Genomic DNA, 27607 nt, shown 5'->3' on the forward strand with positions numbered 1-27607 from the left:
CCTACCCCGATGGGATGGGGGAGAGAATCGGAGGAGTAAGAGTGAGAAACACTCCTGGGTTGAGATAAGAACAGTTTAATAATTGAAATAAAGTAAAATAGTAATGCTAATAGTAACAGTATAATAATGGTAATAATAATAATAATGATACACGAAGCAAGTGATGCACAATGCAATTGCTCACCACCCGCCGACCGATACCCAGACAGTTCCCGAGCAGCAATCGCTGCTCCCTGGCCACCCCGCCCCCCAGTTTCTATACTGAGCATGACGTCATATGGTATGGAATAGCTCTTTGGGCAGTTTGGATCAACTATTCTGGCTGTGCCCCCTCCCAGTTTCTTGTGCGCCTGGCAGAGCATGGGAAGCTGAAAAAGTCCTTGACTAGCATAAGCAGTACTCAGCAACAACTAAAAACATCAGTGTGTTATCAACATTCTTCTCCTACTAAATCCAAAACACAGCACTATGCCTGCTGCTAGGAAGAAAATTAACTCTATCCCAGCCGAAACCAGGACAGTAGTAAAAGATTTCTGGTCCATGAAATGAAAACATGGGCTTTTTTTAAAGCCAGATATCCAAAATGAAAAAAGCTTAAGCAAGACTCCATCTGCCTGTCCCTTTTTCTTGCCTACCCCAAACTTTTGAACTGCTGGCTGATTTCAACCAACCTGGAAGACAGGTAGGAGTCTCAATGTGATTGGAATGTTTTTACAAGTTTTGCAGAAACAAGCAACCACTGGAAGGGGAGAGCCTGTAAATGAACCCTTAAGTTTCCTGAGCAAGGAGAAAATTGCAACCTGTGCTTCCATGTTACTAGATGCCAAAGAACCTGCACAAGAACACACACTCGTAAAAGTCCCCAAACACAAAGGAACAGAAGAGCTCAGAATCAAACACAAATCACAAATTGTACAAATCTAGCTTCTGAAATGTGGGCACTTGATTCACTGCTTGCTTAACTGGGACAGTCTGTGTGATCCAGACTGCCTCTGCAGTCTCGCAGTTTGCAGATATGATGCTGGATCTTAGTGCCACAAGAGAGAAGACATGCCAAAGCAACTTTTCTTTCATTATCAAAGAAAGAAATGTAGCATTTGCATCTGAAAAGAGCTACTCTAAAGTGGTGTGCTGAGCAATGAAAGAACCTGTCTTTAGGGACAGGCCACTGAGGAGGTTTGCAGACCTGCTCACTGGAATATGCTGTTGCCAGGTTAAGGTCTGGATTCAAGTTCCAGCCCAAGCCACAGAGTTCATATAAGCAACTGAGAGAATCACTGAATCGCTCTTCATCTCAGTTCCTGAATCTGCATAATGTGGACAACAGATGCCTCTTTTCCTTCTTGTTTATCACACCTACATTGACAAAGCTGTCCCTTGCTGCACTACCAAAGAATGTAAAAGAACAGACTTGTAGCTTTCATGTGCTACTGCAATAAGCCTCAGTAATATGCCACAGTATTTTTCTGTCCAGGCTCCCATAGCAGCAGGCTCTGGTAGCGGGCTCTACTTCACCTTGCCCTTTGAGAAGGACTAGGTTATGCATGGTCCTTCCCCTCATGCAAACAGTTTGATGTTTAGCTGTGTCCCTGTCAGACTGAATGCTGTCATGTCTCTGCAAAGCTATGTAGAAGCTACACAGGCTAGAGAGAGGCATACCTACACCTCTCTTTCATCCTCTCCTGCCTCTGCACAGCACAACTGACAGCAGGCACATGGTACAGCTTGTAAAAGTCTTTAGGAAGCAAAGAGAAAAGGCAGTGTCTTTGCTACCCAGTCCTCTCTGAGGAAGGTCCTGTGTTCTAGACACTGTTCTTCTCCATACTAGCTAATCAGCAGGGCATTGTACAAGGCCCAGCACAAAGCACCATAGCACAACTGATCCCCAGCTGCTTCACATAACATCTAATGGGTGACACCATGTTCTGCCTCTCTGCAGGATTTTTGCATGCTACAAAGGTCATCTTGTTTCTTCACCCCTCTCTTGTGGAGAGTGGAGCAGCAGCAGCTGTGGAAGCAACAGGCAAACTGGGAAGATTATCTTCATGCAAAACACATTAGTAACATGCAAAACACACTGTCTGTACTTGCAAGTGACATCATGACATTTGGTTCTACCCATTACCACCCACACCTCAGGGGCTGCGACATCTTTCACGCTGGACATGGCCAGTGCTGATCTATAGGTTCTGGCTGACTCCATCCTACTGCAGCCCATCTCCCCAGGAGATGGAGCAGGCAAGTGCAAGAAGAAACTGCACATGAACACAGCCTGGGGCAAACTAAACAAAGACCAAGCACAAACTACACACATGGCTCAACAAGTAGTTAGTCCTTTCCATTACAGGACAGTATAACTTCAGGAGACGAAAGCTCTCTGTCCCCCTTTCCCAAATGAGATTGTTTGGCAGTGGTCCTCTTCATTCTGGCTTACAGATGTTGTCAGGCTCTCCTCTTTCTTCCCTTTTCTAAAGCAAATTTGCAGTGCAACTCCACTGAAACTGGAGATCATGGTTGTATCTGCTTTCACACCTCTGTATGATCCTGCAGCCCCCATACTTCCAAACCTATCTGGCAGAACTACTTTTTTTTAAAAAAAAAAAAAAGGCTGTAATGACCCAACCAAGACCCTTGATTAGGTCATTAATGAAAACCAAGCCCCCACATGCTAATTTCAGGGTCAGAAGGGAACACTGCAAGCCACTGTTCTGAACTCCCAGGTATCACAAGCCACAACAATAGTCCCAAAGAATCCTGTATTTTGCAATATTGCTGAGGGAATTCTCCCTGAATGACACAGTTTCGTTCTCTGCTTGAAGCTGACAGCTAAGCCAAACCCCAAACATTTTCCCTGGAACTATTTGATAATCTAGCAGCTGTGTCAGCTGCAGTACTCTGAATTGAGCTGAGCACACAACACAGCAAAAGGAAAGAACAGCGAGGCAGAAGTGGAACCTGGAGCCAGAATTATTGCTAATTAAGGGTCAGATCTACAGCTAGTTAACTCAGTGATGCCAATGGCCTTGTACGGATTTCTATCAGCTGAAGCAACAACTATCAGTCTGTCTTGAAATACTTCTAAGTTCCCTTTCTATGTCTTACTGCCATTGCCATGTTGATTTGACCAACTAAAGCTACTCAGTCTTTTCTAATGCATAAATCACAGACATTATTGGTCCTCTTTTAAATATCAAGCCGTACAAACATGATTCCTCCTCCCCTCAATGTTGATTTGTGTCTCAATTGCCTGAATTGACACACACAGCTCCCTACTGGGATTGGCTATGGGAAAGTCTGTACTGCTACTTCCTATGACTACCTCTTCCTAGGAGAGGGCCAGAAACACACACAGTCTCCACGTGCTCCTTAAAAGGATGGCCTAACCCTGGCCTAGGACTGTGTTTTTCACTGCCTCCTTTAACCATCGCCCCCACTGATACACCTCCCCAGTGCAAGCGAGGTGCAGCATGCTGCATGGGCACGCACCCCGCAGAACACGCTGAGTCAGGGGAACTTGTCTGCACACTGATAAGAAGAGTCTGCAGAGACAGGTACTGCATTCCTGCTGCATAGCAGGATCAAGGCCAAGCCAGAGCACAGCCTGGCTTGGCTGGAGATTGTACAGGCACAGCAAGTTCTATACCCAAGTCAAAATCTTTCCTCACAATCATCCTCACCTCCCTCACTGACTAGCGGCTCAGGCAAACCTGAGTTCAGGGCTTAGTTCAGCTACTACAAGCACTGCAGCAACATGGGATTTTCAGAGGGTTTGAGGGTTGCTTAACTATGGTCCCACAGAACAGCAGAAAAAAATTAAATCAGCACTTAAAAATCTCAGCCACAGTACCTGAACTAACCACTAGAACCACTTCCTTTATGCAAGGCAAGGTGCTGCAGGTTCAAAGTTGTTGGAAATCCAAACAGTTCTCTCACACCACCTGGTAACTAAACAAGAACTGGTGTACCACCACCACCCTCAATGACTCAGCTCTTAAGTGGGGATACCTCATGGTAAATACACAGAGCACTGTGCAACAGGACAGCTTGTAGCCATGCCACCTTGAATCCTAATGGTACCAGAGGAACCTTCATCAGACAGAGAACTTCCTAGTTCTCTCTACCTCTGTGCCTCCCTGTTTGCTGCCAGGATACAAACCTTACGTATGCCAGGATTTTATAGGGAACAAGAAGTCGAAGACCACCGGCTGCTCAGACTTGCATAGACCCCTACTGACCCATGCTCCCATTTGGTCTAGGCTTCTTATTTTAAATTGTCTTAGGGTAAAGTGAAAGACCCAACCAAGGAGGAAGACACCTCCAAGCCAGGGAGTATGTCTATGCTGCCTCAAATGCCTTCAGCTCCTGGGAACTCAGAAGCAGTAGTGAGGGAATCAGTTCTGCATCACAACAATGATACTTGAAGCACCTGAAGATAAGCGCTTGGGTACTGGATCCAGTTGAGCTGCATTACCCTGGAACTGTGCCAGCTAACACAGCTCAAACACTTCCCGCACCCAAACCGGCTCACTTACAGCAAGCTCAGGCATCTCTAAGCAGAGGGTTGTTTCCAGCCTCTCAGCAGACACATGGCTGCACTCCCTGCTTTTGGCACCTATGGGAAAAGCAGCAAGGTGCCTGTTCCTACTGCAAGAAAAGGAGTTACCGGATTCACCACAAGGTTTACTATCAGAAGCTCAGAGTTGCTTCTTCTTTGCCTAGTGCAATGATAAGAAATAAGAGATATTTTGCAATATTTATTATTTGGATAACAGCAGCATTTAAAGGCTGCATCAAGGCCAATGCCAAACATCATTCCCAGACTAAGTTGTAATCCTTCTGCTGAAGGCCCTGTAGACCAGCTGACAAGCCAGCTGAAGGAGACAACATATAGGGAAAGATGACAGAAACAAAAAGGATGAAGCAGCCTGGCCAAGGTCACCAAGCTTATCAGTTTTGGGCAAAAAACAGATCTCAGCTCTCCCACAGGCCTCCTCCTTCAACTGCACCCTCTGCATTGTCAAGTATCACAGAATACATGCACTGCAAACACTGTCCTTGAAAAAAGAAGCACATCTTTTTATCAGAAACATAATGAGCACAACCCCCCCTCTCTATGAGAGGCAGAAACTCATGGGACTGGCCCTCCAGCTCCATCCCCACAGCAGGACCTGCTGTCCAAGAGGACCCACACTCCTACAGGTGTGTTTCTGGGGCTGGCAGAGGGGCTGCTGTGCCATCCCCAGAGCTCCCAGCACCTGACCACTCACACTGCTACATAACAGGATGAAGCCTCAAGGGCTGCTCCAGGACCCAGCCAGCAACTGCTGAGTCATTATTTGTAAATGAATGATAACCAGGAAAAGCAGAGAATCAGGGGAAGCAGATAAAACGCAGTGTAATAGCTGAGGAAAAATTCTGGGGTGTGAATAACACGATCTTGTGCTGGAAAGTCACCTATGCAACATGCCATGTTAAATTAATATCAATGTACAGAGCAGGGTTACCCTGGTAAGCAAAACACACACTAAGCAGGGCACTGGCATAACGAGAACCTGGCTTCCCGAAGGGGTCAGTGTCAGCACGCTGCGCATGAGCACAGCGAGCCTGCCCCATGTGCGCTCCCCCATGCGTGCTCCCACACAGCTCTGCTGTTGGCTGACAGCCCAGCACTGGGATGGCAGCCTCCACAGGTCACCCTCCCAGCGCAGGGGACAGGAAAGGATCTGCCACTTCGAGGGTGAAGAACACAGTTGCAGAAGAAAAAGATGCACAGGGAACCTAATGGAGCAGCAAACAGATCCCAGGTCTCACCACCATCGCAGTGTGGCTGAGGCAATACTTCAGTCTCAAATTGAGCACTGACTCCTCCACCACTGACTCTGAGCATAGTCACTTGCAGCACCAAGCCCTAATAAGCTAAACTAAATCTAAATATAGAAACAAGGAAATAACAGCATGGACCTTTACCTCCTTCTTTGAATGCAATTCTTAATTCAGCCAATACAGGCCTCTGCCAGATGTGGCTGCTGGGGCCCTCCCATGTCTCTGTTTACACCCAAGAGCAGCGCTACTCACAGCAGGAAAACCACCAGCTCTGATGTCAGGCAGACTGCACAGAGTCTATTGGACAGCCGTAAGTTATGAACTATTTAGCCTCCCCCCGCCCCTCGCCACTTACCAGGTTATACATTCAACACAAGGCAAGGGGCAGACAAGGGAACAGAGTTGTGCTCTCTCTCTCTCAGATACCTGCTCTCAGTAACAACCTCAGCAGAGCAAGAGGCATCCTTCTTTACTGCTCTTATCTAGCCCAGTTAAGGCTTCAGTCATCCCCTCTGTAAAGTACTGACAAAGCCATCATTGCTGTGCAAATAAACACCTTCATACTGCATGGTTAAGGTTAATTGTTATTTGAACCTACATTTGGATTCCCTATAGAAGAATAAACCCCAGAAATTTAAGACCAGGACACTACCATGCCACACCATGTGCCACAGACCCCTGTGCTAGGTCCAGGTCTCCTCTCCACCGGGTCACTCCAGAGACATTTCTGAGCTATCTCGATGCAAGCAAAGAATGTGCCCAACTCACATGAAGTGTAATAGCATCTTAATAGCTCACACTGAGATGTCTCTATCAGGAGGCAGCAACTTCAGGGACCCATAGCAAACATGCTGTGTTTCAGATAAAACGTCAGCTTCCCGTTCAATGCCCAGTTTCTGCTCCTCAACTGCAGTAAACCAGGAATAGTTTAACAAAATTACCTGCTGCTTATACCACACTTTTAACAGTGATCCTCAAAGCTCTTTGCAAAGGAGGTGCTGCTGCCTTCCTCAGCTTCTTTATCTCTACAATGGTAAGAAAGGGGAGTTGCCCACTGCCACACAGCAGGCAAAAGCCAAAGCTAGGACACACTGTAGTCCCAGCCCAACCTTCTTTTCACCATCCTATGCAGAGGCCCTGCTGCGGAAAGGTATCACAGCCCATCAAAACACTGCCTTAAAGCCCAGCAGACAGGGACCAGATTTTGGGACCAGACTTTAGTCCCAAGGCTTGTTTTGTTTTGGTTTTTTAAGCTTTTCTGTAAACACAAGCTCTATCTAGTCCACACCCATTTCTATTCTCATTGTGCAACTCTGCGCTAAAACTGAAGGCTCTCGGGCAGAGAAAAACAGCTTTCTACACCACATTTATGCACAAGAGTATAGATCAGGAACATTATATGAACTGGAGCTCATGAGTGCTCCCATAAAGTGATGTGAGGTCTCAGTCAGGACTCCATTAGTAGCACAGTCCTAAAAATGGCTTTTCATATGTCCTCAAAGCACCCCTAACGTATGTAGCACCAATATATTCCCTGATGCATTCTTGCACCTAATTGTGAGCAGCATGATTCAATAAACTGTATCAGAACCATGGAAGTAATTTGCTTCAGACAGGACAGAAATCACTATTCCACTGTACTATTTATATAAATAACAAGACTTGACCAAGCCAGTTGTCACAAACAGCGTAATACTGGAATCTAATTCCAGGTAACTCCAGCATGCACATCCTGCTATTGAGTCAGGAGTGTCTGTTTCATCCATTCTGAAATCTGATTTTGCTTTAAGAACAAGGATGTCCCGTGGAAGAACAGACACTGCAATTTGAAGCTACTATCTCAATCTGAATACTTTTCAAGAGTATATGAGACTTTACTGTAAACACAGCTGCTTTTTCTCACAGTTCTTCCAGCTGGAAGTGCTTCCTATACCAAGGCTTGCTACTTCCCTTTTCCTTCTATTCTGGATAGCATGGAGAGAAATGTGCCACACTACCAGGGCTGGATCAGTACTGCCTTCTAGTCCCAGGTATGTCCACACAAGAGATAATGCTCAGCAGAAGCACAAAAGCCACAATAAAGAGCAGGTCAGTGAGAAGATGAGGAGCAGAGAAATAAATTTCTCTCCTCTCCTCAGCAGCTGTTTCTGGAACAGGCTGTCCAGAGAGGTTGTGTAGTGTCCACCTCGGAGACACTGAGAACGCAGCTGGACATAGCAGTGCGCAACCTGTTTTGAGCAGGTCTCCAGAGGTCTGTTCCAGCCTCAACTGTTGTGTGGTTCTGTGATCCACAGGTACACCCCTCTGCCCAGGCAGAAGTCCCTGACTACACCAGCTACAGAAACATTCACCCTGACTGCAAGCAAACTCTTCCTTCTGCTAATGCTGTTGATGAAAGCTTGTGTCTTCCCTGACCTTGAAGCTGTGTTATCTGCTTTGGCTGCAAGAAGGTGATAATAGCTCCTGACAATGGCAAGAGTCAGCTCTGAGCCGGTGGAACAGGAAATCCCATTTCTCAAGCTCTTCAAAGTCTGCCAGCCTGCCTGGCACAGTTTCTCTCAGCAGCACTCAGTGAGATTACAGCACTAAAAATAACCCACACAATAAATTGTGCATTTAGAAGAAGAAAGGACTTGCCCTCAATGTGGGTTTCCCTTCCACTTGTGGCCTCAAGTATCCCCAGACAGTTGAACTGCTAGGGTTTTGTTCTCCAAATTAAACAGGAGCTGCAGCTGTTGAAGTGGTTTTAAATAAAATAAGAAGATTAAAGGGTACAACAAAGAGCTAAGATACTTTCCAGTTTTTAAACAAGTGTCTCTCTCCCCTCCCTGTTCTTTTCTATAATAAGAAACTCAGAGCTAAATCTGCTTCCTTACCAAAACACTGTGCCCTTCTATCATGAGCTCACATAAAATTGGTTGTATACAGCTGAAATGAAGCAAAGGTAGGGGGACCAGTCCTGCAGACTTCCATATGGAAGACAATCCCTGCGGGCATTCTACTGCAGTATTTAAGAAAATGTCCAAGCCTGTTAGGTTAAATGCACTGTCCTCGAATCAGATGGGAAAAAAGGCATACCTTGTAACAGTAGGCACCAGAATTAGCACTACCTAGAGGCCTTACACAAGTTTTGCTGTCTTTACAAACACTGGTCTTTGCCTACGCCTAGTGTGAACCATTAAAGCTCAGTCATTTGTATCAGATCACTTTCATTAAAGCCAACCTAACTACTGAGGAAATTTTCATGCATCACTTGCAAGGCTTGAACAATTTGCATTAGTGCTCTCAAACACAACTGACTTCTTTCTCAGCCCCCAAACAGACTGTACACTGACATGTGGCAATGAGAATTACCGTCATGACTACAGGTTCACCTGCTCATTTGATGCATATACACAATTTATTGCTTATATAGCACTTCAGGTACTGGCTCAATTAATAACAGTTCACCTTGAGCACAAACACATTTTTCATGTATGCATGTATCTAAACAAAGTTAATATCTACATGTGCACAAACTAGAGTCTTACATGCTTGCCTTGTCTTCAGTTTACACTTGGAAGGTCATATGCTGTGTTGTTTTACCCAGAGGAAATCAGACAGATTAATGTTAAACACAGTAAATTTTTTAGGTACTGAGTCCAAGGGGCTGGACCCTCCAAGAGAACCAGACAGCTGCAGAGCCCAGAACCACAGCAAATGAAGGACAGGTGGCACAGCTCATGGCATCTCAGCAGCCATCACCTGGTAGGGGGTTTGGACGAGGACAATAGCCACCACCTGATCGCAGAGATAATCCAACTACCTCAACCACAGAGGCATACAAAATCCTCTGTTGCATTTACTACTTGCCTTTGGATTTAAGCTACAAAATAGAAAGGGTGTTTTGCTGAGACCAGTTTAAACATAAACTCAGTTCACTCAGAAGCACAGTCCCTCCTATGTAATACAGATGATAATACAACATCAGGTAGCTAGAGACTGTGTTATAACATGACCAAACAAGAATGCAGAATAAATGTGGGTAGGCCCTAAGCATGAGGTCCTTTACTTTGCAAACTCATTATTTTCTTCTTATAGCTTTTGGAGATCATAATTAGCAATACCGGGGACCCTAATTGTGAATACTACTGAAGACATAAAAAGATCAGATAAGTTTATGAACATTTCTGAAACACATAGGAAAAGAGAGAGAAACAGATAGAAGCAAGCATACACCTGGTGCCACACTGCCGTTAAATCCCATTCCCCTGTACTACACTCCAGCCAAGCACATCCTTTCACTTTCAGAGCTGCAAATGATAACACAGCTAGTTCCTAGTTCGGGGTTTGTGACAGAGACCAAATCCTGCAGCACTTGTGATTCTCCTGATCTTCTGATCTTTGTCAGCTCCTCCCTCTTCTTTGGTTTTAGCAGACCAATAAATCCCCCAAAGACCTTAAAAACACTCTGGCTTTTTCCTAGATAAGAGTGTATTTTGTATGAATAACATGCATGGCATTCAAGCGATTGCACTCCTGTCCCCTTTTGCCCCTCCAGCACATCTGTGTCCCTCCTGCATCCACAGGGGATGCCATCTGCAGTGCAAGCCTTCACACCCTACCACTGCAGCAGGTGCTAACATGAACACCAACCCCCAGAGACCCTGCCTGCCAGAACCACAACCTCCCAGGAAATGGTCTGCTACAGCCATGAGTCTTGCGCCCTGCTGAGACCTTACTGCAGCAGGGGTGTCCTTGTGAGGAACCTCCTCTGTCACCCCTGCCTGGAAAGGTTTGGAGCTTTATCAGCATCTGCACTACTCCAACACAGAGTTGCAGAGGCTGATGCACACATCTGTGGAAGACGCCACAGGCCACAACCATCCCCATGACACCCCTGAAAGATGATAGCTACTGCGATGCTCCTACCATCTCTGACGCACCCTTTTCCCACCAGCGTACACACCCTCCCTGCACACTACTATCCACAAAACTGCCCGGTGGGAGAGGTTACCCCCCGCAGGCCTGGGAAACAAACCCTTGGGGAGCAACTCCAGCTGCACCCCATGGAGATGGGCTACCGCCTCAAACGGTGGCCACAAGAAGAAGGAGGTGGTGGGGCGGAGACCATTCCTCTTGCTTACCCTAACAGGGCCCGCAAAAGGACACCACGCCTTGCCCTTGTGGGGTGGCAGCCGCCGGGGGCCTGCCTGTCATGATGGAAGGCCTCACACGTCGTGCCGACCAGCCCCCAGGCGCAGCCCCGCCGCCCTCGCCTTGCAGTAGCTGCCCCGCGGCCGGGGCGGCACCACGGAACCTTCCAGACTGCGCTTCGCCGTGAAGCCCTCCCTCCTCGCCCGGGGACCGTGCTGCCCCGGCCCCGTCAGCCGCCCCACTCTCTCCCCAGGCAGGGGCCCTACCTGCTGCGCTCCACTGCCCGCCTTTGGGCCTGGCCGACCCCGGCAGCCGCCGCCACCCTCGCTGCCCGCTAACGGGCGGGATCCCCCTTCCTCCCTCCCCGGGCGGCGCCCGCCCCTCGGCGCCCCGGCAGGCGGGAGAGCGTCGGGGAGGCGAGGGGAGCCGGCCCGTGTCGGGGAGAGCCGGCCTGCGTCGGGGAGGCGAGGGGAGCCGGCCCGCGTCGGGGCCTTCTCCGGCACGGGCTGAGAGGGGACGCTGCTGCAGGCGGCCGGGACACGGCGAACGCCGGGGCCGGGGGCCCGAATGCCCACAAGGACGGCGCCGCAAACCTGCCGTGGGCTCGGGCCTGCCGGGTTTATTCCAGCTGTGCGGGGAAGCACCTGCGCAGGTCTCGGTTTCTCTCAGGCGTGCACCAGCCAAACCTCTCAGCCCAAGAGGTGAACTGCCAGGCTCTCATGGTAACCTGGAAGAAGCTAGTGTAATCCAGTGTAAAGGTGAACACCCAAAAGCTGAGGGAGGCGTGTGACAAGCCAGCAGCCACACGAACCGACCGACCAGCAAAAAAATCCCCAAACCCAACGCAAGCCAGGGACATACCTGGTAAGCTTTTTCAAATATATGTGACTGAGAGTGTTTCAGGCAGGGAGGGTGGAGAAATCCTTCCTATGCTAAATCTGGAAGCAACGTGAGAAGCTCAGGTTAGAGGTGAGAACCATCACAAGCAGCAACAGTTTTTGGTACAGTGGTTTCCATCCAGATCAGATCTAGGGGGTGTGCGATTGCTCTGTAATTTGGATTAATCTTTTTCAACATGTTACTGTGGAAAACCAGGCCTACAGGGTTAAGCTGTCCTTGCTCTTTGCCCGTATGTGGCGCGTCTGTGCTGTGCGGGTGGAGCACGCCTGGCGCAGCGCTACAGACGCCAGCGCTGCGAGGAGATGACGGTAATTCCACGGCCAGGAGGATGCTGCCTTACATGCCCGCCGTCTTCAGCTCCTGTGGTGTAGAAAGCTGTGATACGGTACTTACTGGGTCCGGCACTGGTGAGAAGTTGTTTGTTTTCATGGACATAAACAGGACACTCGACAGATAGTATCTTTACTGAATGAATTTATTGGTTTTTGAACTAAAGTTGCTCACAGTTATTTAACAAGGGATACATCAGATTTTTTTGTCCATTTTAAACCATTAAATAATGTCAGTTTGTGTCTGTATATGTGTGTGTGTGCGCGCGTGTGTGTCTTCAAAGTACAAAATAGGAAGGATAACAAGAGGTATTGCTTTCATTTATTCTTATATCTTGTGTAAGTAATCCCCTTCCTGCTTGTACCACATGGGTTTTGCTGATATAGGTATTTTTAAATTATTATTATTATTTTGTATTGAAATCCCAGCCTTTTGTAGAGGTACAATGTAACAGAAGCATCAAAATCTATACACAAGGGAAGAGAAAAGAGGGAAAAGAAGGACGGGGGTGATGGGAGGGGAGCTCGGAGGAGAAGTAGAGAGAGGGTGGAGGCAGGAAAGACAACGAAAGCAAAAGAGACTAATTTACAGCAATGTCATGCAATTAAAACTGCCCCCCTCTCCTGCACCCTTGCCTCCCCCCCTCCCCAGCCATCACCCCCTGGTGTCTGACATGCACACAGCAATACAAGAGAGAAAAGTTTAAGAATAGGGAAAATAAATAAATAAATAAAACAATAAAATAAAATAAATCCCTCCCATTTGGGGGAATGGGGAAATGGGGCAAAAGTCAAAGGTCTTTGCCCCAGTTGTGTCTTTAAAAATTCTTTTTAATCTTCAAACCTATGTACAAGTAAAACTGGTCCAAGAAGGGGAAAAATGATTAAAAAAACCAACAACGACAACAACAACAAAAAAGAACTCATCCAACATTATCATTAAAAAAAAAAAATCTTGCGATACAACATACACCCATAGGAACCCAACGAGCAGCAATCGAAGGTCATAAAAGAGCTGAACACTAATGCTAAGCCTACATTCTTAAAATCTCAGTCAAGAAGTACTTCTCACTGTGTTTTGTCTTCCACGCGTAAAACCACATTTTTTTTTGTTTAACCTTTGAGCTTGGGCCAGAATAAGTTACACTTGGTCACATAACTCTCGAGGAGGAGGAAAAAAGGCGGCGATTCTTCTTTCTCAAAGTCACAAAATGAACACTTATGGGGTTTCTGTGTCTTTTTTCCCCCTCCTCCCCAAAATAAATAAGAATCAATGTTGCCTCTACACAGTTATTAAACAGAAGATATATCTAACAGCTTATTTTTTTAAATATATATATATGTATATATAAATAACCAAGACCTAATAACTGAAACACACAAAAAAAAAGGTCCCCATCCACCCAATCCCACCCTCCTCCCCTTCAAAAAAAAAAAAAACCAAACCAAACCAAAAACTTTATAAAAATATCTTGCAGTAATTTTTAAAGTTTACAGTAGCTTCGTGATTAAGTCTCCCATTGCCCTGACTCCACCTTGTCTTGCTCTGATGAACTAAGTGCCAGTGATTTGCACACACACACACAGAGGAAATAAAACCCAAGATAAGTCTCTTTTCTTCCTCCTCTTCATCTTCTTTTTTTTTCTGTGGTTTTTTTTTTTTTTTAAGAAAAAATCACCCAAGCCAACAAATGAAACTGGTAACTTAAAGAAATAATAATACTGATATCAATGCAGCACTAGCAACACAACAATTGCCTCTAAATGCAGGGTGTGGTGGAGGATCCAGCTGGTCGAAGAAGGTCCCAGCGCGGTGGCACAGTGGCAGGGAGTTGACAGGTGGGGAGGAAGGTGTCGAAGGAGGAGCAGCAGTAGCAGCAGCGGCAACTGTGCCTGGTGGCGGGAGAGACAGTCCTTGGCAGAGTCTTGTCCCTCTTCTTTGCTACCAGAAGTTGCCTTTTCCCTAAGTTTTAATGTTTTGTTTGTATGTGTTTATTCATTGAACCCCCTCTCCCTCCTAAGTTTACTCCTTTCCCCTTCCAGCAGGTCAAAAAGCAAAATGATACAGTATAAAAAAAACCAATTATTTTGTATATATATGTAGCTATGTATGTATATTTATATAAAAATATACACACATATATACATGTATATATTAAAAAGGGGGCAAAAGAAAAGGAAAAGGTGGTGGGGAGAAAAAGAAGGTTAAGAAAATCCTGTGATGAAGCTCCCCAATATTGTCTTGGTTCAACGCTTAGTTTTGAGCTGCTCCTGGCTGGTTTCTGATGAGAATGCGCTCTGGATTCATGAAACACTGCACTCCCGCTACACCCATCTCCTTCCCCGCACCCTCCCCCTCCAGGCTGAGTTCACCTGCGCGGACAGAAGTTGCCAAGGGTAAAGGTTTCACTCCAACAATTTGCAACCTCCTTTCAGCCCAGACTCTGCAATCCCATAACTGAGCAGATCTCTCTTGTGGAGCACCAAAAAAGAAAAAGAGAGGCGGGGGGGGGAAAAAAAGGCGTGCATTGGGGAGGTGTTTGGGGAGAAGTGGGGGAGAAACCCACTTCCTGAAGGGAGAGGGGAGGCTGGGAACCTCAAACAGGACTGGTCCTTGGACAGTCTACATCGGTTGCCTTCCGTCAACAAGTGTCCGCAGAGCACAGAAGGTGAAGCCGTGGCTGACATGTTAACTTTTCGGGATAATTCCTGGTAGCAGAGCGGAAACAAGTGGTGTCGTCAGAAACACAGAGAGAGCATGAACAGAACAAGAAACAAAAGAAAAGAAAACAAAAAATAATAATAAAAAACCCAAAAAATTAGGAAGGAGGAAAAAAGCAAAACATTCAAAAAAAGGGAGGAAAAAAAAAATAATCGAAAAAACCACAACCCAAGATCTGGTGAACTGGGTTTGTCATCTGTGCTACCTTTTCTTTTCTTTCTTTTCTTTTAATTCTTTCATTCGTTTGTTTTTGTGTTTGTTTCTGAGATATATATTATATATCATATATAAATATATATATGTATATATATACAGTCATTCCTTCATACAAAATTTGTCTATAGACAGTTTTGTACTGTTGTGGCAAGGTATATACATCCTTCTAGTTTAGAGGCTAGCTTGCTAAGGAATATTCTTTCATTCTTTCTTGCTTTTTTGTTTTTTCTAAGTTATTTAATTTTTTATGTGTTTATTTAAGGTTGGTCTTGTAGGCCGACTGATGAGACCATCTTTGCCTTGTCTTTGCCAGCAGGGTACTTATTGTCTCCTCTAGACCCATAGTCATTAGAACCGGAATCGCTCCGCTTGCTGTTTGCGCTATGCTTGGTTGGCGTGCCGGGGGGGTGGCTCACCTGCCCGTTCTTCTCGTCTGAAAAAAGTTGTTTAATTACGTCAAAGAAGTTACTCAATGGGCTGCCTGGGTACACAAAACAGAGGAGACAAAAAAAGAAAGAAAGAAAGAAAGAAAAAAAAAAAAACGAGAGGGAAAGAGAGAGAAAAAGAGGAGAGAAAGAGAGAGAACAAACAAACAAATGAACAATGGGGTTTTTAACGAGAAGAACATGATGAGGAGATCCAGAGCCACGTGCGTGGGGGTGTGTGGGGGATGAAGACAATGAGCAGGAAGAGGAAGAGTGTTTAGGATGGGACACCTACAGAAATAAAGAGGCTGGGAGCATAAAGCACCTAGGGGGAAGGTCCTGGTTTTCTCCTGAGTGGGGGAGCATTGCTGTCTCACCTAGCAGGAGGACACAATACTGTGTGACTGAAATAGTTCAGTCTATTACTTGGAGTCACTTGGCCACTCCGCACTGAAGTGTCAGTGAATGTAATGCAAATCCCATTTTACTGCTGCTGTTACGAACATGGGGTATTTGTATGTGGTTGCCAATTGATGCTTTGCTTTGCAGCCTTGCTAAGTTCTCTGGCTACTCTGAGCATTAGGCTTTCTTTGCTTGCGTTTTATTTCTTTCTGAGTATCTCCTTGCTCACCTTTCAGTCACTAAGCCTGAAGCACCTGAGTGCTCCAAGGGAAACAGCACTTGAAAAATGAGCTACAGCTGACGTGAGTATTGCCATCTGCGTGTGTGGTTTGTGGCTTGTACTTAGAGGCTTCTAAGCACCTTCAGATCCTTCTTACAACAGGTACCTGGAAATGAAGATGCTGAGTGCATTGTGGAAGCAAGCTGTTATACAGCTAACTATTTCTGGGACCTATCAGGATCAAGAACTACTTCCTCATTGTCCTAAATTTATGTTCTCTCTACAATACAGCCTCCATGACATTGATGTTCACTTCAGTGGAGGGATGTACGGTTGTATGCTAGTAGAACAGGTATCTCATTAGAGCAGGTTGCAGTATTAACATGGGTTGGGCACTGTGCACATGAATACAATCTTTCATGCCATTTGGACCTCCAGGCAGCAGGTTGTAAGCTGTTTATCTAGTCCTGTGTCAGAGGATGTGTGGAAGGCCATACCTGAGGAAAGGCTCTGGGGTGCTACCAAGGGAAAGGGACCAGATACTACTGGAAAGGTAGCCTTTTGGGGGCATTTCTAGTCCCTTTTAATTTTCTTGGATTTGGGGATTAATCCTGATCAGACATAGGAGGGGTCACGCTAAGTTCTCTGAACATGGATATTGAAGGTGTTTTTTTATCTAACATACACCATGGATGTGATGCCTGTTCGTGATCATTAAAACCCCATGATGCTTTTCTCAGTATTGGGACAGTTGCCTCCATTGTTCTAACAAATTCAAATAATTTCTATCTCACCTAAGTAATTTCATTTGCCAGCTTCCAGAAGGAAATGGGCTACTTGTATCTGCCTTCCAATGCTGTGGTATGCTGTGAAGAGTGGAACCTTGCGTCCCCAAGGTGGGAACATGCAGTTGGGAGCAAAGGGGTTTCTTCATAGCAGAGATCGCCATTTATCCACAGTTGGTGGACACTGGTGGTTTGGTAATATTATATTTCCCTTCACTTTCATTACAAACATAAGCAAACCAGTTACTACAGCAGGCAGGTACTTTCTGTGCACAGTAACGTGTGAAGAGCTTGTTGAGTGCTTTCTTATTCTCTAATGGAAAACACTAGACAGACATCAACTGCTCTTATACAAAGAAAGAGGAAGTACGTAGCATTTGTGCCCTGCAAAACTGAATGTGTTACTCTTTTTTCCCTGCCCCGTGCTAACCAGGTAGTTGCTGCTTTCCTCTGCATGTTAAGAGGCATTGAGAAAAATCAAATGGCTGGCATATACAGTGAAGGATCTCATTAATCTAATTCATTCCTTGTCTTCCTCTACTTGCTGCTTTGTGGTTAACTTACTGCTGGCCTTGGTTGTCTGTGCATTCTGTTACACCAGTCCCACAAGCAAATGGCTATTAGTTTCTGGAAGGGCATCATTCACCTAACTGACTGAAGCCTTAGAGATGGGCCCAAACAAACAGCCAGGCAAAGCACGTATCTCAATTTCTGGCTAAGAAGAGAAGGGCTGTCAAACTCTCAGTTGTTCTGGGGTCAGGCTTCTGTGAGCTCTACCTGCTTCCTTCCACATGCATGCACATGCTTTGGAAGTGGGATATCTACTCCACATTTATGACTTTTATTTCAGACATTTCCCTAAGCGTCCCTAAAACTGTTTTAGGTATGTGGGCTCATGCTCTGCTCAGACTCATTTCTACTTCTTTTAGGTGGATACTCTTTTTCAATGAAAAGAAAGAAAAAAAGAAAGCAAACACTCAGCCTTGAATGCAGGAATGTGGGCAGATCTAGTTCTTATGTGGCTTTGGACCCCTCATCTTCATAAGCAAATGGAGTCAGCAGAGAGAATGAAAAAGAGCACTGAAAAAAATGCTGGAGAGGGAAAGACTGCTAGATTGGGAGAAAAGGGGAGGGGAATATCTCTAGTTACTCAGCTGAGCAGTTTATTCAACAAGGTTAGAGGGAAAGAAGAGGGCAGAGTAAGCAGGGCTCTGCAGGAATCGGGAAAGTTTTTTGTTTTCACGTAGACAGGAACAGTATACAAAAGTACAACTTGCAATAATGGAGCAATAAAACATTTTAAAAATTGTATTTATATATCTTGTATTTGCTGAGTCCTGATACAGGGTTTTTAATCATCCTATTAAAATATGCAGCCCCTGTTTCATCCACCCTTTCTCCTCCCCATGCCCTACTGGCTTTCAAGTGCCTGGAGATTTATTGCAGCAAAAGTATTTAACAGTCTGCTTTTCTTTGCCTTTATCACTACTGGATTCCTTACAATCAGCATTTTCAGGTAAAATTTTAATGGGAGGTAAGAAATCCTTAGGGATGTTTAAAGAGAGCTACTGAAAAATAAAATAGGCCATTTCACTAACCCTCTCCTTCCTGCCTTTCGTAGTGTCTGGACTTGTAATTAAATACTAGGTAATAATGCTCTCCTATCCTGCAGTCAAGAGAGAACTGATCCTACACCAAGCAATACAGACAATCACTGCACTGATGCTGTCTACATGTCAGCTTGTTAGCCCACTCTTGGGCTGGTCTAGATATTGGTCTTTGGATAGACAAGGGTTGGTCTAGATACTGGTCTTTGGATAGACAAAGAGTCCTCACATTTTTGTCTGGAGATATGTAAACCCAGGTCAGCTATGCTGGAAGCATGAAAATGGTGCGTGGTGTTGCTCCTCTTAATTCTCTGTTCCCTTTGGGCTTACACATCCAGTAAAACAAGACTTGAAAATGCAGGTGATGATGGATTAGAATAGCTTTTTCAGCAATCTTCCACTCCTGGCATTCAGTGCAAAATGTGTGATAGGATCTTACACCTGTAAGTCCATCTGGGGACCTCAAAAAGCCTGTCTCTCTCATTTCAGAAAGTGAGATGACATCCCATTTCCTCTGGACAGGGATGAAGGTTTGGCTCACTGATTCTTCAAAATTTCCCTGGTGTTTCATGCATCCATAACTAAGGTCTTCTTTCCCCTTGAGAGCAAATATTCATCAACACAGAGCAAAGAAGGGATGAAGGGTAGCGAGGGTGAGAAACCGTGAGAAGGATCAGAGGAAGGAGGAGAGGTTCAGAGCATTAGGTTTACATCTGTTGGGAGGAGATGGATATGTGCATTTTTGAGGTAGACCAAGGAGCTGTATGCTGCAAGATGGGGAAGGAGAATGGGTTTGAAAACAAGCACTGAAGCTTATGAAAGGGTCATGTATTGAAGGGGTGCTAGAGAAATATATTTATGGAGAAGGCACTACTTTGTGGCACCTGTGTGCAGGACTGTCACAACCAAATATCACAAAAGAAGTCAAAACTGTGAATGCATTTGAATACAACAGGCACTAAAAGGAAGAAACAGGGCTGGAGACAGACACAAAAATGTAAAAGGAGGCTGGGCAGGTGGCTTGTGTCAAACCTCACAGTCCTCAGTATTTCACCTGCTGTTCTTAGGAAGTCTGTCTGACATTGACCTGGCCCCAGTGGTGTCACAGGTTTGAGAAGCGCAAGTGGAGCACCCAGGTAAGAGAGGAAAGAGAAAATGAGGTGATGCACGCCAGGCACCAGAAGTGACACCAGGAAAGGATGCACCTTGCGAAGACCCTGCTCTGACCTTGCAAAAACTCTGCCCTGACCTTGCAAAGACCCTCAGAGTCTTCCATGGAAAATAACAGGAGGTGGTGAACAAGCACCTTCAGGACAGGCCTGGAGGCTTCAGTCACTGATTAGAGCCTGCTGTTTTGTAACATTTTAAGACAGTCAGATGCGGACTTCGTCCTTTTTGCATTGAAGCAAATAGCAACACTCCCATTGACTTAATGGAAGCAATCCCTGAGGCACTTCCTTCTTCTGTGAAACCATCTCTCTCAAGTCTATGTATTTTTAATGTACTAATCCTTGTGGTGCTGATCACAAAGTTGCACAAAACAAATATGCCATCTGTGGGATTATCCTCTGCCTTTCCTTTCTGTATAGCCTGAGAAATTTTGGGTTTCTGCATCTTTAGCTTAGGCTTTTGGAGAAAGTGAATGGGAAAAGAGAGGTCTCCACTGGAAACAGAGACATCCTTTGTCAACCTGACTTCCCATATTCCTTCCCTTGTTGCTTTCACATCCTTTCTGACTGTCTTCTGCCTGCCTCTGCTACTGAGGTTTTCCTCCTATACTCATTCCTTTCTCTTTAACCCCTTGTCTTGGATGTGTTTCATCCCTAGCTTGCTCTGTATTTCGATAGCAGCTGTGGTTTCAGTGAATGATATAACAAAAATCCAACTCCTTTCACATAAAGCATTGAAAAACTCTCTTGGTGGGTGATAATCCATTCCCTTTCAAACCCATGTCACTACTTCGACAGAGTTCTAGCCCTCTTTGTTAAGACTAGACATTTTTTGCTTGCTTGCTTGGTTTCTGTTGGCAAAGTCCCTTCTGCCTTTGAAAACAGGAGACTTAAAATATAGAACCCACTCCAAGAGTATATGCAGTGAAAGGGATGACAGAAAGATAAAAGTGGCCTATTCGTCTTTGTTTAGGTGTAATATTATGTAGGGGTCTTCCTCCAGACTAAAGAGGCCCTAGCCTAGGCATTGTACAAATACAAATCAGAGAGATGCCTCAATGAGCTCACTGACTACTGAAGAAGACTACAGAAATAATTTTTTTCTCATTTAATGGTTGGATGTATGAGTCTTCCCTCTAGGGAAGGGTGGAGAAGGGTGACAGAAATGCCATCACAAAGTCTTGCTGGAGGCCATCACACAGAACTTCCTCCTAGTCTATAAACCCATTCTAGTTCACTTGAGCTGAAAAAACTGCAGAAATCCCAAGACTGGTATTTGTCTAAAAATATAGGAAGTCAAGAAAGCATTTCAAGAGACATGGATGTGTTTTTTTAATGGATTCATAAATTGTCACAACAGGTTGACCAGAACAAGTTTTCCCATTTATTTTTTTCCCCAGTTAGTTACCTAACAGGACAGTTGTTTTGATTTCATTTCAGTTTAGGAGTAGAAAATGGAGACAGACAGTCCACAGAACAACTCTAGTGTCTTAGCAGGACACCTGAATTGCAGCTGGGAAAGGTGACTTCCAAAGGTAAGAACAGATCTTATTTTCCAGACTCCTTAGACTTTGCCAGTAAAAATGCCAGCTGAAAACAGTGTTTGCAGAAACAGACTGCTGGTAGGAACTACTCAGATTATCACACACTGTTAGCACAGGTGTCCATGCTACCAGCAGATGATGGTAACTTTCAATCGCTACACACCTGGGCAGATCCGAACAACCAACCTGACATTTAAATGCTCTATAACCCATCCTTGTTCTTACTCCCCTAAACATTCCGTCTCCTCTGCAGGAGGGTGGCCTGATAGTTGTGATTAGCCAGATGCATCCAGATGGCCATTCTGCCTCTGTCTTGCACATTGTCTCTCTCTCTTGCATACACACACAGAGAAGCTGAGCTCCAGTTCAGCCTCTCCTGTCACAGACAACATAACTGACACAGGTAGCTCTTGGGTAATGAGTTAGAGAATGGTGAACACAGGCAGCAAAGACCCAGATAGATGAGGCATATTTCCTTGTTGCTACCTTCTGCAGAGCTAAGGCATGAGTAATTAGTTAGAAAACAAACGTGTCCACTACTGATGAATAGCTCTGGCCAATCCAGCACCACCACATAACATTCAAAAAAGGAGACATGATGACCAAGAGGAGGGAATTATACCTTCATTTGGACAGCTGGTGGCACTGAAAGAGCAGGCAAGGATAGTGGTGGGATGAAGAGATGCCAGATTCTGTTGTGGAATCATGCTGTTCTGGCAAATTGGCTGGTAAAGGACTCAGCCCAAGAATTCTTCGTATCTGCCTGTCCTTTTACAAAAATCTGCCTGCACAAGTGTGTGCTGAGAGGGGAAGCTGACGACCTACACTCGTAAAGCCACATCAAATGATAGTATTGCTGCTACCCATTCTCTTAGAGACTTCTGCTGCTTCATTCCAATTTTTTCTCTATAAAAATGTCAGAAATGTATTGGCACTTAATAATATGATTTTGTCCTTTCCTACCAGATGGATGTTCAAATATGATCTTGTGGGTTTTAAGTTCTCCAACCTGTTCCTAAGGAGAGAAACGACCTGTGTATGCTGGTGAAATGTTGCCTCCTCATTTCCTCTGAATCAATCTCTTCAAAATATGATTTAATCTTCCGAGGAGGCCATCTCAAGTTTAGCTTAGTACAGCAAGCAAATATTCATATGGTGTATCCTGAAGCATTGCCTGTCATAAAGTACTGTGATCTTAATTAAGACAGAGATATCTGTGTTTTCTGCGTTAGATATTATTACAGAGAAAGAGGAAAAGATCTTGTATTGGACAGTAAGAATCTAGCCATAGCTGTCAAACCAGCATCTGACATGTACCAAGTAGCTAACTTCATCTGGATTCATCTTTAGTGCCAAGTTGCCACTTCTGTTGCTACCTTCTTCTACAGTGCAAAAACACGAGTCAGGAATTGGAACAGAAATGTCTCCCCAACACAACACTAGAATGAAGAGTTATGGCTACAGTGTGGGGGGAGTCAAACTGTCCATTTGGACAGCAAAGGATACTAGTAGAATGGGCAAGGATAACTGGGAAACCTGGCTTGAATACTTATCTTACTTATCATGATCCACCCATTATGAATGAATAGGTGTTCTTTCAGGTGGGTCTTCCTCCTTTTATCTCTCATTTGGGTTACAATTTAGACAGAAGAATCAGCCATGCTCAGAAAGACCAGTAGCCAGCACATTTTTCAGAAATGTTAATAAAAAAAATATTGTTCTGACTACCTCACAGTGTAACAGTGGTGAGAAGAGCCTTTCAGCTGGGAGGGCAGCATACCTTCTTTTTTTTCTGAAGGTTTCAGCATCAGTGTTTCCGCCATCAGTTATGACTTTATAAACACAAATCACCAACCTCCTCTTCCATCAAATAGCTACTTTGTGAGAAGCAGGATTACTCTAATTAATGCCAATATGGATCAGGATCCCTTCCAAGAGCACCAAATCCAGATATTTGCTGCTCCTAGTAACACCAACAGTCTCTAAATTAGCACTCACAAAGCTACATGCTGCAATTGCAACCCAAATATGATGTAACGAGTTTTAAACTACAAAATGTCTCCTAATTTCTCAAGTAGCTTGGGATGCTATTGACATGGGCTTGCATCTGTAGGAATCAAACTGTGATAGTAAGGAACTATGAAGAGAAGCCTTTACTGCAGTACAATTGCTCTGTGTGCATAGAGGATGATTGGCCATGGGGGACAAGGTCAGATGGCTCTGAATAGGAAGATATGTCAAGTCCTAAACACTGGAAGCAAGAGATTTGAGTGAGACACATTAGAAAGATAAGAAAGGCAAGTGGATTTGCTGTGCTTCTGCTTTGATCAGGTAATTTTGGTGATAGCCACTGGTACACACAAGGATCCATAAAGCTTTTTTTAAACATAACTCTGGTGCCAGGAATCAAGGGTTTGATTGTAAGCGGCAACATGGGATGTTTAAGAATAAACATGAGGTCTTTTGGCCAGCCTGTTGTCACAGGGTTATGGTCTAGGACATTGCAGGAATGTATATTTGTGCAGTGCCTAACACAATAACATGATTTGACTGGAGCTGCACTAGTTATACGTCCTAGCCTTTTCCTCCTCTTATCATCACCCAGTTCCATGGAAGTGCTACTGATGTAACTGAAGACTTTCCTGAGAGTCATGAGGGATGGAAAGCAACAAGCAAAGATTGCCTTACTTGGAAATAAAATTCAGCCCTAGACAGCTACAGTGTGGAGACTGGAAAATTTATAGGCTTCTTAGAAGGTAAAGTCAAGAACCAGGCAGGCTTTTCAGAGCTTTCTGCCAGCAGCCAGCACCTTGGTGAAACATCCTTGTGTGAAAGGACTCCAAAAAACGGGATGGCTGGGAAGGGGAGCTATCAAAGGCTATATACCAGCTTTACTACTGAGCTGACCACCGAAAGAAATTTGCAGCTCATTGTTTAAAGGACTTAAAATCATTAAAGTTTGTAAAGACAGACTTTTCTGAACAAGGACTACTGAAAAGGCACTATGGGCTTCTATCAATGGCCCCAGATCCAGTGTGCTTAATCTATAATGATACTTGCTTTCTAATTCCCAGGTTTGTGGTTGAAGCTGGAGGGCTTTCCAGTTTGTGTATTTTCTTGATTTTTTTTTTTTTAATGTAAAGGCTCTGCAGAACCTATTAGAACCTCATTGTCAATTATACAACCTATTCTTCAGTGAGATAGACATAAATACCAGATTAGATAGTAGTAAACAGTTCTCTCAATCCTGCCTCAAAAGAAACAGAATCCAGCTCGTTCTTTTACAGTTGTGTTGATGTCATAAGGCCTAGCGGCAGCACATAAAGTGGTAAAGCTTATTTGTCACAAAACTGATTTGGCTCTGAATACACACAAGAAATAGATCAGCTAAGTTAGAAAGTATCACTCCTATAGGCAGTTTTCAGGTTACAGTTGCATTTTAAATGTAAAGGTTTTAATTTTTACAAGGTAAATTTAATCTTATGAACAGATATGAAAGATATCATGGAAACCAGTTTAGTCTTTCTGACAATAGAAATGCCTATTCCCCTGCTCAAATGGGTGGAAACATAAAATAAAATATTCCATCCCAATGTGCATTTCAACTTTATTATGAGCCAAATTATTTTCTTCTGTTATGAAATATTAAGAGTTGGCACCAGTTTTCTGTTGTGCACAGGTAGGGTTGATACAGCAGCTGTTACGTCATTTGGATATTGGCACCTCCTATGACATAACCTTGCTGTTCAACATTAATCTTGTTTTTCAATGCCAATGGCTATATGCAAAATCACTTCTCAGATTGATGACCACTGCTAGCAGAAAATGAGATAGCATTTAAAGGACTAAATAAATTTGCCTTGCTGTTAATTACAACATTCAATGGTTTACAGTGGGTGAAAAGATACTCCTCATTCCCACCAGAGCTTTCACATGGCTGAGCCAGGCATAAAACATCTGATTATCTCTTCCTGCTCCGGTGTTAACTCTTTTGCAAAAATTACCCCCTGCGCTCACTTTCAGAATATGGAACAAGACGAGGTCAAAAAACCACATAGTATAGTTTTTCTTACACTGTTTGTTGTTACTAGATGAACATTGTGTCAACTTCGCAGGGGGGTGCCTGTCCTCAAAGTCACAGAGGACAGTTTGCCAATAACAGGCTAAATGCTGGGATTGTTCCCTTTTGCTCTCCTGTCTGAATTGTGGCTGAGCTATCCTGCACACGAAATAGCTCTTCACTCATACAGGAGGGTGGAATCAAGCATGGTGCAGTCACCACTGCTTATGTTGTGTGTGAGCACACCAACAGGAATATGATTTAAAGGAAGCAGCTCCGTTACACCCCTATAACCCATCCTTTCTCTTCTCTGGACATACATATAAGTCCTCTGTCTGTGCTGTAGCTGCCATAAAATAGTCTCCCTGCTGGCCTTCACCTTGTCCTCTTTGTCCCTTGTTGGATTGATGCTGACAGTGTGACAGCTGGAGGGCCTGCCTGAACTGGGAGTAAGCAGTAATGCTCTCTATCTGAGAACGCAGAGTACTGGCTGCTTATCTGTATAGCTCAACTAACTTGCAAGCAATCAGTAGAATCAGCATTTCAGTATTTTTGTATGATGTTAATGCCAGATCCAGGCAAGAAACAAAGGCTTGAGGGAGAAGAGGATTTGCTGTCTGATGCCTTCAAGAAGAAGCTGGAGGTCTGCCTACAACTTAAATGAGCCTTCATGAGGAGATCAGAAATGGTATAACCCAGAAAACTCAATAAGAAATCAAATGAGCTCCTTTCAGAGCAAAGGAAAAACTCCCACCAGCAAAGCTGCAACTTAAGGGAAAGAGATCATCCGAAATACAGTGCCCGTCCCACTGTAAGGGAAGATCAGGTTCAAGACCACCTGAGGAACCTGAATGTACATAAGTCTATGAGACCTGATGAGATGCATCCCAGAGTCCTGAGGGAATGGCTGATGTAGTTGCCAAGCCACTCTCCATAACATTTGAAAAGTCATGGCAGTCAGGTGAAGTCCCCGGTGACTGGAAGAAGGGAAACATTCCCATTTAAAACGGGAAGAAAGGAGGACCCTGGGAACTACCAACCTGTCAGCCTCACCTCTGTGCCTGGGAAGATCATGGAACAGATCCTCCTAGAAGCTATGCTCAAGCACGTGGAAGACAGGGAGGTGATTCAAGACAGCCAGCACAGATTCACCAAGGGCAAGTCCTGCCTGACCAACCTAGTGGCTTTCTATGAAGGAGTGACTGCATCAGTGGACAAGGGAAAAGCAATGGATGTCATCTACTTGGACTTCTGTAAAGCCTTCTGTAAAGTGTGTAAAGACACACAGTCCCCACAGCATCCTTCTCTCTACATTGGGGAGATATGGATTTGATGAGTGGATTTGTATGGTGGATGAGGAATTGGTTGGATGGTCACATCCAGAGGGTAGTGGTCAACGGCTCGATATCCAAATGGAGACAGGTGACAAGTGGTGTCCCTCAGGGGTCCGTACTGGGACCAGTGCTGTTTAATATCTTCATCAATGACATAGTGGGATTGAGTGCACCCTCAGCAAGTTTGCAGATGACACCAAGCTGAGTGGTGCGGTTGACACACCTGAAGGATGAGATGTCATCCAAAGGGACCTGGACAAGCTGGAGAGGTGGGCCTGTGTGAACCTCATGAGGTTCAACAACGCCAAGTGCAAGGTCCTGCACCTGGGATGGGGCAACTCCCGATATCAATACAGGCTGGGGGATGAAGGGATTGAGAGCAGCCCTGCGGAGAAGGACTTGGGGGTATTGGTGGATGAAAAGCTGGACATGAGCCAACAATGGGCGCTCGCAGCCCAGAAAGCCAACCATATCCTGGGCTGCATCAAAAGCAGCGTGGCCAGTAGGTCGAGGGAGGTGATTCTGCCCCTCTGCTCTGCTCTGGTGAGACCCCACCTGGAGTACTGCATCCAGCTCTGGAGCCCTCAGCACAAGAAGGACATGGAACTGTTGGAGCGGGTCCAGAGGGCCACCAAAATGATCCATGGGCTGGAGCACCTTTCCTACAAGGACAGGCTGAGACAGTTGGGGTTGTTTCAGCCTGGAGAAGAGAAGGCTGCAGGGAGACCTTATTGCAGCCTTTCAGTACTGAAAGGGGGCCTATAGGAAAGATGGGGACAATCTTTTTAGCAAGGCCTGTTGAGACAGGACAGTGAATAATGGATTTAAACTAAAGGAGGATAGATTTAGACTGGATATAAAGAATACATTTTTTACAACAAAGGTGGTGAAGCACTGGAACAGGTTGCCCAGAGAGGCAGTGGAGGCCCCATCCC

The 27607-nt window shown here is 44.9% G+C and overlaps 1 protein-coding gene across 1 annotated transcript in view; it reads right to left on the minus strand.

Moving 5' to 3' along the window:
- Window positions 1–14620: 14620 nt before the first annotated feature.
- Window positions 14621–27607, minus strand: part of BRSK2 (BR serine/threonine kinase 2) — a 334509-nt gene continuing 321522 nt past the window's right edge. The window contains 3 exon segments of the mRNA XM_075712067.1: window positions 14621–14692; window positions 14694–14897; window positions 15543–15607. Of these exon segments, the coding sequence (XP_075568182.1) occupies window positions 14621–14692; window positions 14694–14897; window positions 15543–15607 (341 nt within the window).

Source organism: Pelecanus crispus, chromosome 6 (assembly GCF_030463565.1).
Source record: "Pelecanus crispus isolate bPelCri1 chromosome 6, bPelCri1.pri, whole genome shotgun sequence".
In the NCBI taxonomy this organism is placed as follows: Eukaryota; Metazoa; Chordata; class Aves; order Pelecaniformes; family Pelecanidae; genus Pelecanus; species Pelecanus crispus.